Genomic DNA, 15,277 nt, shown 5'->3' on the forward strand with positions numbered 1-15,277 from the left:
CCAGGGAACCAATCAGGACGAGCAAAAGAAGGAGGTGGCCAATCCCTTCTAGGAAAAGCTGCGCAGGAGAAGATTAGAAAGCTGCGTTTAGGAAAAGCGTTCTTGTGATTGTTGCTTTGGTGAAATTTGACTTTTTCTTTCTATTTTCAGAGCAGAAATGCAGCAAACACTCCAAAAAGGTAAAACTATTCAAAAAAACTTTTTTATCTGATTTTTTCATTTCACAAAAATGCGAAGTTACAACTTTGAGAAAAGCAAAAACAAAGTAGGAATGTGTATAATTGAACACTTAAAGCCCAAACAGCTGTGCCAAACCGAAACAATGAAACCCCCTTCTGTTACAACCGACTGAACCATAACAACACACTTCAGTTAACCCCCCGTCTGAGGTGGACCGGCAGCTTACACAAACACAGGACCCCGACTCTGAGGTTCCCATACGGGGTCGGCTAAAGAGCAGGGTCTCTATTGGCTGGGGTGGCCTAAAAGAGCTCAGCCAGCCACCCACCGAAGCGTGGAAGTATTTTTATAAAGCTGGTGTCAAACCAGGGACAGTTTAGRTAGCTCGCAGAGATAAGGCTAATCTGCTGCTGCTGGTCAAAGGCTCGGYGCTGYGCGGCAGACTGAACCAMTGCTTTTTRAGRGGAATCGATCATAATCATTTCAGCGATGACTGAGGTCAGGAGGTTAGAGATTACGTAATGATCAGGGGTGGAGCCAGAGGGGTGGCTGGGGTGGCAAGTGTCAACCTCTGGCACYTGATTGGCCGTATAAATGACAAGTGGGTGGGGATCTTTCCATTTAGATTTTGTTAAAGATTGTTCTGCGATACTACTATAACTTTTTTAACTGTGTATTTTTTTTAACTTGCTGAATTACAGCCCTTTGTAAAATTAGCATTAATATTAGTGGTTAGCTTAATTTGGGATTAGCATCGACTATCGGCAAGTGATCATTCTTAGATACTCCAGAACATATTTCATCTCAGTAAGTCTTAAAATGGTTGAATTATTGCATTTTATAGTTAGCTGTGGTKGCCATCTTGAATTTAGGATTAGCATTTAACTTCTACAATAATCTTCAGCTTTTGTATGTCGATAAATAGCTGAATAATAAGTTGTGACTAGTATTTAGCGTGTTTTTTCACGCAGTTTCATCTTGCCATCTTGAATTTTTATTTCCAGAGTGCTTTTCTTTATTTGTATGTGCCCCCCTATAAAAAACCTTGGCCACCCTGTGCTACCCCGTCSAAAAAAAGTCTAGCTCCGCCCCTGGTTATGATTCTCATCCTGTGTTAGAGCTTTTGAATTTAAAGTTTACTGCTCCATTCGTCTAATTCCTTCCCCTCTTCTGAAGTTAGGTTTAAGGAGGACACCCAGATGTTCCCCTCCAACACATCCTCAGGCCAGACAGGATACATAATCCTCATAATGTCACCAGTAAGTTTGAAGTCTTCTTGGGGTCTCCATTCAGTGGGACAAACCCAAAACCTCCAAATAATGGAACTCCTCATATCTCTAAGGTTGAGCTCAGTCATTTCAGCTGCTCCTAACCAGGATCTTTGGTCCTTGTGACCGCATCTGAGGGTTGGAATGTCAATGGACACTCACTGGTCTTTCAACTCAGCTCCATCTTCACCACAACAGACCAGAGCAACACTGTTGTTACTGCGGAGGAAGACCTGAAAAAAAATACTTCAACTTGTAAATCAATTACTTCAACAAGTACCTTCCCTTCAAGAGAGTTTACGAAAGACAGAGCTCCAGGGGCACACATTGACCTTCAATCTCTGACTTCCTCCTGGAGGAATTACCTCGAGGCAATCAGTGAAGACATTTACAAACAGTTCMTCTGAACGGGTCTGCTCACTCTCTCATTCTGTAAATCAAATCCTACAATCGGCCGTCCTTTAAACAGACACGGGCCTGTCTAATTTTAAGGGATTCTTGTTTTTTTTGTTTGCATTCCTCAGAAGAAAAAACAGAAATGCATTCCTCAGAGAGCCACACCTCGCCCGGTTCGATGGGCTTTCTGCTCGCGACGAGTGGACCCAGATCCTGCAGCGACGTGGACCGGGCCTCTGCRGTAGCACTGGCACCGCCACTTTCATCTCTGCGGTGTTGTCTGCAAGTGTTTAAAAAAAGGCGGGGATGAACCCAAACCACACGGGATCCGTCACGAGACGCTATTAAAACTGACGGATCGGGTCGGGCGACGTCGCATGGCCTCGTGAAAACCCAGTAGGTTTCTTTCTTTTGTTCCGTGGGGTGAAATCTAAGTGTCTGCTTGTATTTCCRCTCTGTTTATAGAAGATCAGGTCAGGCTTCAAACCGCAGCATACCACCAAAGGTAAACATTAGTGCTGCTTTGTGACCCGGGCTTTTACGGCTCTCGTTTGATCCGACCCGTCCTGTGTCTACGTGGCCGAGGACTCCCCACCCGGAGTCTGTGGACACTTACCAGAGTTGGACTGGCTCGCAGTTGGGGTCCGCTCGGGYGGGACGGGCTGAACCCTGTTAAAAGCTGCTGCGGGAAACGTGCAGAAAAGGGAAAGAACAGAAGGAAAGCAGAGATGAGCTCAGGTTCTGGGCTTCCATCTTCCAAATGTAGCCCAGCTGTTTTCACTTTGAGTTAAAAGCTTTTTTTTTCTTTTCTGCACAGCATGACATCATAAACAAAAGGATATATGACGGGYGTGTTTACAAGCCTCAGCGCTGCTTCATTTGGCTCTTTTCATCTCGTAAAATAGAAATATGACCGAGTTCCTAATGACAGAAAACAGCARTTCTCTGCGGAGGAGTGATGAACCCGGGAAATGTGAGGACCGGGGTCAGCAGACATCTGTTACCTGGTTTTAACTGTGTTTGTGGGTGTTAATGAGGAGGCTGACCTGGACCGACTGGAGAGGAAGGCTGCCTCCTGATGGACGACCCCGCCTCCGTTCTGCGCACACCTATAACTACACGTTTGGAAAACATATTGCAAAATTAATAATTTTATTTATTGCCACTGGAATGMAAATCACCCAACATTTACCATAAATAACTATTACTGTCACGTCTGTCCCTGTCAGCAGAATATCTCATGAACCAATGGACAGAATTAGGTAAAACCCTTGGCAGAACGTCTACAACTGATTACATTTTAGAGTCAATCCAATTCAAGATGGCCGCTAGGGGTGTAAGAAATTATCGATACACTGAAATATCGCGATATTTCATTTCCCRATACTGTATCGATATTCTAAAGCCCTGWATCGATTTTTTTTATTAAGGTTTAAAATGTCAACTTTCCTGCCAGCYGYTCATTTTTATGTTGTAGTTCAGCCTCTGACCATTAGCTGGCAGCAGTGAGCCAGCCATTTGGCTACTCTACCTCTTGAGGTAGAGGCCATTAAGTGTTGGGTGACCATATTGTAAATTAATATTAAAAACCAAAAGCTGCAAAAAATTTATGTTCAAACTATTTATTGTCAAATTTAGTCTAATAATTGAAAACATGGATGAAATAAGAAATATGAAACAAATAAAATAAAATGCATACAAAGCAGAACACAGCTAAATGTATCAAAAGTATGTCTATGTAATATTAGAATTTTCTGAGACAATGAATTTTGGTTTTTCATTTTTTYCCCCTGTAAGAGGTTTTTATTTAGAATTTTTGGACAAAAAATTCGCAATATATCGCCTTGCTTATAGTATTGCAATATATCGGGATATATCGTATCGTGACCCCTCTGTCATGATATGTATTGTGTCGCCAAATTCTTGCCAATACACAGCCCTAATGGCCACCACAGTTAATCAACCTTAGCCTACACTAAAGTGGTTAAAGCYGAGGCAACAGGTCCAGGAGAAAAACCCAGACACTTTCTACGTGTGTCCCGATGCAGCTTTTTCACTTCCGATACGATACCGATAATGCTGCCTTGAGTATTGGCCGATACGATATCAACCCAATACGATATCAGGACAAATCCTACGTACTTTTATTGCCTTTGTCRTAGCGTTGAATCTTAAAAAGTCTTAATAAGGTCAAACAGTAAACATCCTGCTGAAGAAATGTATTAGTCATCATGTTAGATACTGATTTTAAAAGCATTACACCATTTCCGTAGTTTTCCTTTTTTACTATTGACTTTTATAATCCATTGTTTGGCAATTGTTATGTCTTGAATAAAATAGTTTAGATACATGCCCAAAACACCATCACAACACATAAAGAACCATTAATCAAACATAAGTACAGGTTTTTTTTGTCTGAGTGTCTGCGATTCAGCCATTGGCCAGTAGTGGGCGTACCAGGCACTGAAGACCATGTACGTACTTATAGCCGGGACTTCTGGTTTCTTGCCAGCGTTGGTTTCCTGCTTGCACAGACAGCAATAAACCGGCGTTCACTCCAGTAACTGGTGTTGTATGGTCCATTCTCTTCACATTTTAATCCATTCAACATTTATGTGGTTTCGTCTCGATTTCAGTTAACGAACACTAAATTTTCTTACACTGCCATTGCAACAAGACGCCCAGTCCTCCACTTCAGACAAAAACTCCCCCCTGACCCGGAGGGGTCATTCCACCATTTTCATAGCTTGATTGGCTGATTCTAGTCAATCATTTACGTCTACCACATACGGGTGGGACATAAGGGGCTCTGGAGAGTCTATAGATGAGCCCAGTTGGTCAAAAGAGATGTCAGTTGAAAGAATACAACCAATCAAATTGTTTAAACAGCCTATTATGCGAATAAAAATTCCCAGSTCAGGCTATGAATTGGCAGGAAATAACCACAAACTGGAGGTTAACCAATATGAAAATTAGACTGCAGTACCGCTGCTCAACCCATAGAATGCAGCAAAAATACGTTTTTAGACCAAATATTGCAGATTTGAACAAATACGAACAAAAACTTCAAATTTAGCGCAGAAATAGTACTGTATAACATTTTAGACACATTCTAGACAGTTWATTGGCTAAAAAATGTTAATTTTGGGGTAAGTTCCTCTTTAAAGTCGTTAAGCTAAAATTTGGTGAGGTAGTAGCTGAGAGTTATTTACAATGTATAATAAAAAAGCTAATGGATCTTTTAAGATGTGACGGGAAGGTACGGCACTTCGTTGTTTATCGTAAAAAAWTATCTTAGTTAAAAACTTGAAGGCAGCGGTTGATATGCAGTCCTTCAATGAGTCTTGTCTTTACTCCCTGGTTATGATGTTAGCATCTGCTGTCTGCTTCACCACGCGCACCTGTCGTTTGCCATTAGCTTCCTTTAAATAAACCCCACCCGACCCCTTTGTTCTCCACCTGCTCGTCATCATTTGTCGTGTTTTTGTTCTCAACATGTCACGCCCTGTTAATCAAGCCCAATTACTTCTGTTTTTCTGTCCTGCGGGGGATTTTTGAACCTTGGGCTTACTGCCTGCAGCAGCATCTTCTCAACCACCACAGCTCACTGACGGTATGAATCACTCATCAGCAAATTATTACTTAATGAATGTTAAATGCTATTTAGATATAATTTGAATTTCCTAACATGTTAAAACAGAAATAATCTCAATGTAAAACATAAAGAATTGGCTTTATTTTAGTGGAAATAGCTTGATTTAAGCTCTGAAACCTTTTGATCTCCTGGTTTGTGACGACTGGTTTGGTATTTTGGGCTGAGGAACATATTTCTAAAAGCCAAGCAGCCGTGCAGAACAGAGCTGYCATGCAGAGTTCATCCACGTCAGAACAAAACATCATCAGCATAAGAGAAAAAACAAAGATTTACCTGGGCTGGCTCGTTGGGGGTATCTGTTTGGGTAAGGACTTCCTCTGAACGCTGAAGAAATGTGTTTGTTTAGTTTTACTAAAAACAGTTAGATAAATCTTCACAAACAGGATTAAAATACTTTACCTTGGCTGGGACTCTTCCCTTGGCTGTTCTGTAACTGTCCTGCACCAACCACACAATTTGGGGTGAATTTAGACAAAAATGTAGACGTGAAACTGTGACTAATACTACAATTTGTCAAATATGATTAAAAACAGAATGCAATGATTTGAATCTCATGAACCCATGTTTTATTCACAATGAAAAATTAACATTTCTAATGTAGAAACGTATAATTCTACATAAGAATAGAGTTTTTAGGATTTGATGGCAGCAACACGTCTCAGAAAAGTTGTTCACAATCATCCAGAGGGAACAGAAGCACTGCTTCTTTAAAGGTTGTTTTTGTCCATCCATCCATCCATCCATTCATCTGTTGATCCATCCATTAATCAATCAATCTATCCATTAATCAATCAATCCATCCATCCATCCATCCATCCATCCATCCATCTGTTGATCCATCTATTAATCAATCAATCTATCCATTAATCATTCAATCCATCCATCCATCCATCCATTCATTTGTTGATCCATCCATTAATCAATCAATTCATCCATTAATCAATCAATCCATCCATCCATCCATCCATCTATTAATCTATCTATCCATCCATCCATTCATCTGTTGATCCATCCATCCATCCATTTAACTATCTATCCATCCATCCATCATCCATCCATTAATCTATCTATCCATCCATCAATCAATCTACCATCTATCCATCCATCCACCCATCCATCTAACCATCCATCATCCATCCACCCATCCATCTAACCATCCATCCATCCATCCATCCATCTAACATCAATCCATCCATCCATCCACCCATCCATCTAACCATCCATCATCCATCCACCCATCCATCCATCCATCCATCCATCTAACCATCCATCATCCATCCATCCATCCATCCATCTAACCATCCATCCATCCACCCATCCATCCATCCATCCATCCATCCATTCATCAATCAATCTACTCATCTATCTATCTATCATCCATCCATCCATCCTTGTTGTTTACACACGTCTCTTTTTTGTGTCCCACAGAACTGGTACTTACCTCCAGCAGTAACTGTGAGAGGTGGGGACACCCTGGACAGGAAGTCCATCAGGGACACATAGAGAGAAATGAGTCAAACAACCACCTGTGATCAATTTAGAGTTTTGGTGCCTGCTGCTGTAAAATTCAAAATTTGTTTGTTTCAACAGTAGAAATGTTTACTGCATTCCACTGTAAATAATATCTATAAAACTGTCATTGCATTCAGTTTTTAATTTTTATTTTACAAACTGTCCAAACTTCTTCAGATTTTGGGGGCCGACTAACCGGCCTTTAAAACAGACTTTTGAAACAAAACACATGTAGTATCTTGATGCACATACTGTAACATGGTTGGTGAACTCATGCAATCTCAACCTTTCAACCTCAGACGAAAAAATAAATAAACGATTAAATTAGCTTTCATTTTTGCTTCACTTACTTGAACTTGAGGCGGCCACATGGGCGAGGTACGGGTGACTGCTGCCTGGATGGAAGGAAGACAGATGGAGGGGTGCCGGCATGAAGACAAGCCAGATAATGTTACAGAAAATGAAAGGGAGAGAAACGCTCGGGAGGTTATTTGGCTCGGCGCCCATCTCATCTGAACGCATACCTTCAAGATAAGAACGCTGTCTACTCACCACTGCTGCAGTTGGGCCAAAAAAACAAAAAACCCTGATTCAGACTCACAGCGATCACTGTCTGATTGGTGTTTTCATTTAATCAGCGATGAAAGCTTTGTTCATCTGCTCACAGAGGCAGTCGAGCATCTGAGCGGAACTGTATTAAGTTCTTCACAGACAGGCTGTAATTGCTCATAAACGTATTTGTAACTGTAGGTAATTACCTGCTGCAGTCAATCAGTGCTACATGAGACAGCTTGTTCCGGCAGGCTCTAATTCCCAGCTGCTAATGTGGAGATGATTTGATGTGTTGGAGGTGCGCTCACCTGCATCTCTGGGTTTGTGGGCAGCAGCTCGGGCCTTGGCGGTGGTGGTGGTGGTCGTTGTCGTTGGGGGTGTAGTGGTGGTTTGTGTGGTGGTGGTGGGTTTGGGAGTTGTGGTGGTGGGTTCGGGCGTTGTCGTGGGTAGCRGCGTGGTGGTGGCCTCCTTCTGACCTGGAGGGAGATGAGAGATGAAAGCGGGTCATGACGCGGGGAGGGGGGATGGCTCCACAGTAACCTCTGTGCCACGAAGCATTCCGGTCGTTCTTAGCAAAACTTCAACGAGCGCCGGGGATATTTGCTCAGTGATCCCCTTAGTCCCCAGAATGTTTTTAAAGTGATGACAAGCAGATTTAAAAAAAAAGTGAAGCTTTTTAAAGCCGAATTTAGATCATCTCAAGCTCCTGACAGCTATACTTGGATATTTATAGTTAAACATTTTATTTAAAACTATAAGAATCATCATCAGATCCATACAGAATCCTATTAGAGTCACCATGATATCCACACACCTGTGTCAAAATGAGCCAGACAGGAACACAGCCTTAAAAGTAAGCCTTGGACAGTAGAGGTGTAACGACACATCGCTTCACATCGATATATCGATTAAACGATTAATGGTTTGATTACATCAAAGCAAAATGAAAACATTGATCCATCTAACACAATAATTGTGTATCGCATCATTTCSCAGATTTTTGAGCTGAACAAAATTTAATTGTATCCTGACAGACTTTGTGATATTGAGAAACATCGTATTGTCATCCTAACAAATCGAAATATCGCTAACGCTTTCTATTATGGTACCCTTATTACCATGTAATTACAAGGTAATGAAAAAATGTAATTAAATGGTAATTACTACCTTTTTTACATGTAATTACGTGGTAATTGGGGTAAAATTTTACTATGTAATTGTCTGCAGTAATGTAGCACTTACCTGGTAATGTATTACAATTCACTAAGTAACACCTAAATAAGTAGTAGGTAATTTAGACAGTTTTAAAGTTATATCTTATTGCAATTAACCACTAACCCCAACATTTAGTTGCATTCTTTTGGTTATAAATGTGTTGAGTTACTGTTGAATAGTGATTTTATTGTAGTTACCCAATAAAGGTAGTTTTACTAACAGGTTTTTCTTTTGTACCCTAATTACCATGTAATTACATGGTAATAATGGTACCGTAAAAGAAAGCATCACCAATATACAAAATCATCGTATCGTGATAAAGCTTCTGATTTACACCTCTATCAGACAGTCATAAAAACGACGTAGTTGAAGACATGTGGAGTTAAAAAGACCTAACTTCAAGTTTAAACCAGTGGTTTCCAACCTGAGGGGGTCAARCCCCCCCTGAAGAGGCGCTATAGAGCACAAGGGGGGCACATAACCACATTTGCTCAGAGCTTGTGAAAATTTTGATTTATTGTTTTCATTTAAAAAAAATCACCAAAAGAAGTCAATTTGAAATTTTCTCCCTTTTCAAACTAAAAGCTTGTAACTGTTCTCTTTATTATGTTATTATTTTGATAGAGATTTGTTGAATGCATCTTTGGAAGAGGTGGGGAGTAGCAAGGGATTGGGGGGCGGTGGACTCGGCTTGGTTTGGGGGGCTTTGAGGAAACAGTTTGGGAACCACTCGTCTAAACAACCAAACAAACATATTTGTGTTGAACTCGACTCTTACTGGTTTTGACGTAGGTCGGTCTTGAYGGGACGTAGTCCAGAGTCGATGGGTAGATGACTCCTTTCTTTGGTTTCCCCACTGAAACACCACAGAGTTAAATCTTGTTGTTTTTGTTTTTGTTTTTTAAATGATGGCGTTCACTTTGTCCTCGTTACCTGAGACGACAAACGACTCCCTCCACTTTGGCAGGGACAGCGACCGCACGCCGTGGGAGTTGCTTCCTTTGTAGACGTTCTGCCCGGCCATCTTCCTCACGATCACCTTCCCTCCTGAGTTTGTGATGACTCCACTGTGGGGACGACAGGTTAGTGGAATTAAATAACGGTGTCACAAGACAGATTTGGTGATTTTTTTTTTTTAGTTTGGGTCGTCACACCTGTGGATGGCTGCGTTGCAGATGCTGGAGATGGAGGCGAACACGCCGGTCCCGTAGACCTGCTGCCTGCTTTCCCTGCACTGCGCCGGACATCGGGCGATAAACTCAGGGAGGTTAATCTTACCTGCTCTCACATCGCACTCGATGTCTGGTACAACTGTAGGTGGAAGAGGAGGATCGTTAGAGACAAACAGGTGAAAACTGGACACTTCCAGCTATGATCACATTAAAACTTAACGTGTTGAAAAATGAGCTGAGAGTGAAAACATTCCTTTTCCTGCCAAGCACAGTAAATGAACTGAAAGGTGGTGTAAACAATGAGCTGACTGTAGCTGATGGGGTTTACAGCATGGGGATCAGGTCTACCTTGCTTTGGTTTCTTGTTCTTTGATCCGTTAGGCTTGGCCCAGCACGCCCAGAACAAGAGGAACGCTGAGGGTGAAGCAGAGGGCAYGTCATGTTTCAGTAGACAAAGAAACACAATCATTACTGTGTTTTTTTTTCACTACACACAAAGACACAATCATGGGGTGTAAATGAACAGCAAACAGATTATAGGACTGGATATTAGTTAAGTATGGAAGACCATTTCTGCTACATGGAAGGAAATAAAAAATCTGCTAAGTCAGAATTATAACATACTATGTCAAAATGAAAAAATACGATTTAATTTTGACATAACATCTCATAATTAAGACATGCTGAGTCATACATTCAAAATAATAAGTCTTAATTTAAGATACTAAGTCAGAATTATAAGATGCTGTGTCATAGTTTGAGATATTAAGTCAGACTTATGAGATACTAAGTCAGGTTTATGATATGCTGAGTCATTATTTTGAGATACTAAGTCAGAATTATGAGATGCGGAGTCATAGTTTGAGATATTAAGCCAGACTTATGCAATACTGAGTCATAGTTTGAGATATTAAGTCAGACATATGAGATGCTAAGTCAGACTTATGAGATGTTGAGTCATAGTTTGTGATATTAAGTCAGACTTATGAGATACTAAACCAGATTCATGATATGCTGAGTCATAATTTTGAGATACTAAGTCAGAATTATGAGATGGTGAGTCAGACTTATTTCTTGGATACAAAGTCAGACATATAAGATGCTGAGTCAGATTCTGAGATACTTTGTAATACTTCTGAGATGCTGAGTCATTTTTTTATTTTATGTCAAATTTATGAAATGCTGAGTTAGAATTTGAGATATTAAGTCAAACTTATGAGACACTGAGTCAGATGTATAAGATGTTGAGTCATAAATTTATTATACTGTCAGATTTGTGAGGTGCAGAACCATAACCTTTAGACACTAAATCAGATTAGGGAATGCTGAATCATTAATGTGAGATAGTATCTCATAAATATGATTTTTTTTACTAAAAATGACAGTAATGGACTTCCGCAGAAAAAACTGTTTTCTCACCAARAACGATGACATTAACTGTCGGTTTGATCATGATGGATGATGTTCAGATCCTAAAGCTCAGCCAGATGTTCTTGTAAAACGGTTCAACCTGACAGAAACAAGAAACAGAACAGGCTTTATCTTTTATTTTAAACCATTTCCCTGCTTCCTAATAACTCAAAACAAGCAGCTTCACCWCATGGACCAACATGGAGTCAAACTCTTTTAGTTTCGAGCCCTTTTTGAATCCAGGGCTGCTCTGGACCTGAAGGCCACACTGTGTCTTTACATTACCCACCGTGCTGTCAGACTTCAAAGATTCCAGATAAAGACACAATTTTAGCCAATTTAAAACATCTGGCCTCTGAAACAAAACTGTATAAAGAAGCCGGCCCACTCAAAATCAGCACAGTCAGACTTATTAAAGAGCAGAGACGTAATCTAACGTGTAAAGAATGGAAAACTGCTCCCAGTCTGATGGGTTCTTTGTTTTAGGGCGACGACCACATCAAGCCGGGTTTTACTTTGAAATTTATTTTGGTTTAGGGCAAAGAGAATGACTCTGTCATTCAGACTGAGAATGAAAAAACAAAACAAAAAAACAAATCATAGTTAGAGTTAGAGCAGAAGTGGGCGATGTAAAATTAGAGCCTGATCACAGCACTGGTGGTAACAACATGAGAAAAGTTTTAATTATGACAGAGAAAGGTTTCATTTTGCATCTTTTTCAAGCTCCTCGTGCAGTCCAGAGTCCAACCTCCACAAACTGTGATATTCACATTAAAGTACAACTAATGAAACAGTTTGCAGGATGAACTGTGAAAACAGTAGCAGGRCTTTCCCCACTGCATCTGTCAGCGCTGACGTGGTTTTTCCAGCCTGCTGAGCTCTGACAGGTAGGCAGACATGACAAGTTGCGAGAACTACAATTTGTTTTTGCAGGAGGAGGAGGGAACGTGGACGGCGTGCAAGCTGGAACGCATCTACAGGGGATGGGAGACCAGAACCCGCACCTCTGAGAGATCAGCTGTTGGACAGGAAGCTCCAAAGTCACATTCAGGTAACACTGATGACTGCCACTCCTCTGCAGAGCTGCATGACATCATCGTTAGAAAATAACAATCATTTGATTCCTTCTAATTTGTGTTCTCTGAGCAAATTATGTCTTTGGGAGCTTCCTGCACAGTGAAGAACAGACACACAACCTCATAAACTCAATTAAGAAACCAAAATCTGCAATTAGGTTTGGTGCTTTGGCCCCCGMTCATGTTTTACGAAGCAAAATAAGCCCAGACAAGTCGCATAGTTTGGGGAATTAACGTGCACAGGAAATTATTGCAGCTATAATGTGGATTATGTGCGCAACACAACCTTATAAACGCTGCAGAAACAAAACCAGTTCATTGGTTTCTGCATGAGAAATGCACACTTTCAGCTCCTGCGGGCAAACTTTCCGGTAATCTGCCATAAATCTGATAATGCGGAGGAAAAAMCTCATACCTGACAGGTGTGTTAAAGGTGTGCAGAGGCTACAATGCAAACAGGATGAGAGGCTGTGTGGGTATTCCAAACACACAACGGGACCACACGCACTTCATCAGAGGAGCTGTTTTTCTTACATCCTCCCTTTTTTTACAGCAGCATGGTGCAAAAACAGCAGGAGTAAAAAACGGAGGTGTTTCCAGCTGAGAGCTTTAGTTTCTCACAGGGAGTGTAATCCTCTCCGTTCACAGGTGTCAGAGCTGAGAGCATGTTGCCAAAAGTTACAGATCAGARCCCAACATGTCTCTGCAGGGTCAGCTGCTGATGCTCTGTTTGTTTATYGAGCTGAATCACTTTAATTCTTGACTCAAGCCCCAGCCTGCAGCCTGCTGCTGGACATGGAGACCACCTGCGCTTCCAGTCSGACTCTTTGAAAAGTTGGGAGGAAGACACAAAGACACGTCAAACTGGATTTGCAAAAACTTGCATTAAACGCTGAAGAACTTTCCTCTGGTGCAGCAAATCATTTCAAAATAAAGGCCGAGGTGTCGAACTCTACGGGGAGAGTTTGAACTTTTATTTTGAATTAACCATGTGTCAAATGATTCAACTATAAAAAACCATTCCCTGAAACAGAATTTAGAACAGAAACTATTTAAATAAAACCTTTAATCTTATGCCAACATTTGTTTTTAATTTAAACACTTTTATTTTACGCTGATCCAGTCATTTTAAGGCTCATCTGCAAGAGTTTATTTGAAGCAGTTTCTCTTTCCTCATTAAAATCAAACTGATTACTAGAAGTTTTTAACTTTAAAAATGCAGCCTGTACTAAATAGGCTCAGTTTGTTAGCACAATAAGAGGCGGCACAAACAAAATTGTTCTAAGATGTTTAAAATATTACCTCACAGACCAACAAATCTGTAAAAAGGGACAATCTGGCCCGTGAGCCTTCAGTTTGACACATTCTGTATAAAACTCTGTCATTTAAAATTTATTTACTCAGTGTAAATCCAATTTTAGGAGCCAGGATTGAATGTTTTCGTGATAAAATCTGAAATCATGTTCACTCAGATTTAACATTTCAAAATGAGATGAAACAAACTGTAATATRTAATGAAATAAATAGTTACAAAGAAATGCAAACCCCTCCTGTGGTGCTAATCAGAGCTCCTGGGGTGATCATCTTTTAAAAATTAAAGCGCAATTACGCGCAACCGTGCGTCATTTGACGAGTTGATCAATGACTCAAGAAACAAAAACCTTCTGTTGAAACCTGAAGCTGCCATGCAGGAGGTTCTCAGCTTTAAACTCTGTGCACCTACCTGAGCTGCTGCTGATGGAATCCGTTAAAAAATAAAAAAATAAATAAAAGAGGTAATTCCGCGCGCAATCTGTCTTTAATTCCTCCGCGCCGTGGAGACGTTTGGAGCGGTGCGGRCGCAGGCTCCGGGTCCACCTGGAGCTTTACGCGTGTCTGATCGCTGGGCTCATTAAAAGTGGAGGACGTAAATGGAGCCAGAGTCTCCCMCTGTTCGTCCGTCCCACTTCAGGCTTCCAGTTTTTCACACACAGGCAGAAAAAAAGTCCAAAGATCCATCAGGAAAGGACGCGCAGGAGAGGACGGGAAGGTCTGCGTCACGCTGCCGCTTCAGGGAGCARATGTCTGCTTTGCAACAAATCCAACAAAGATTTGAACCAGTTATTTGTTTTTATGACACTGACAGACTCTCACTTTGGGGTAGGTGGTTTCTAACCGGCTGCTGGACCCCTGAAGCTCCTCCTCAGTCTCAGAGCCCCGCTGTTTGGAGCGCAGAAGGTGTTGCTCCCTCAGCTCTCCATGGATGGTTGGCTGCCATTTGAATTTAAAGGTCTGAGGTGCTGCAGAAAAAGAGCTCATTGTTTCAACCATCAGGGTCTTTGATAAAAAAAAAGGCAGTAAAACCCCACCAAAAATGATTGTGTGAATGCTGAATCAGCATTAGTTTTGCCTTTATTTAAGTCAAAATTGAGCTTTTATATCAAAACTTTCAGCTCTTACAGGTGTTTGGTGCWGCACTGTTTGGTTTTTGTAATTTTTATACTTTTCAGTATATTACCTTTATTTACAAATATTTCCCCCATTGAAATCACTTCAATCTCTTTAAAAATCTGCTTCAGTGTACTTACCCRTTTGTCTCTTTATGAAACTTTTAGCTTTAAGCTACTGTTCTGCTACTTTCAACAAGCCTCTGTTAGCTTTTAGCCCTCTTTTGACACCATTAGAGTCTATGCAGCTTTCGGATACATTTAGCTAAGTTAATGATAGGTTTGTCATGTACCCGGTACCTGTTGATTACTAGTTATGTAACCAGTACCTACTGATTATGAGGTACAGCGGGTAAAATAAGTATTGAACACGTCAACATTTTTCTCAGTAAATATATTACTAGAGGTGCTAATG

At 40.9% G+C, this 15,277-nt stretch overlaps 2 protein-coding genes across 2 annotated transcripts in view; one reads left to right on the forward strand and one right to left on the reverse strand.

The window, feature by feature from the left end:
* On the reverse strand, positions 1-14,468 carry LOC106515887 (vitrin; the record flags this gene model as incomplete). The annotated part of the gene is given in 13 exon segments (XM_014005940.1): positions 1-58; positions 2,461-2,526; positions 2,891-2,959; positions 5,773-5,823; positions 5,899-5,937; positions 7,362-7,406; positions 7,872-8,039; positions 9,557-9,634; positions 9,712-9,845; positions 9,933-10,089; positions 10,299-10,364; positions 11,370-11,460; positions 14,160-14,468. Coding segments are annotated over 12 exon segments (965 nt in total), but the record flags the coding sequence as incomplete, so codon positions are not given.
* A 117-nt stretch (positions 14,469-14,585) lies between these two features.
* Positions 14,586-15,277, forward strand: part of opn6a (opsin 6, group member a) — a 14,433-nt gene continuing 13,741 nt past the window's right edge. The window contains exon 1 of the mRNA XM_014005939.1: positions 14,586-14,705. Within this exon, the coding sequence (XP_013861393.1) occupies positions 14,675-14,705 (31 nt within the window). The 5' untranslated portion in view covers positions 14,586-14,674. The remainder of the gene's footprint in view (positions 14,706-15,277) is intronic.

This window comes from Austrofundulus limnaeus, unplaced genomic scaffold (assembly GCF_001266775.1).
Source record: "Austrofundulus limnaeus strain Quisiro unplaced genomic scaffold, Austrofundulus_limnaeus-1.0 Scaffold33, whole genome shotgun sequence".
NCBI classification, from domain to species: Eukaryota; Metazoa; Chordata; class Actinopteri; order Cyprinodontiformes; family Rivulidae; genus Austrofundulus; species Austrofundulus limnaeus.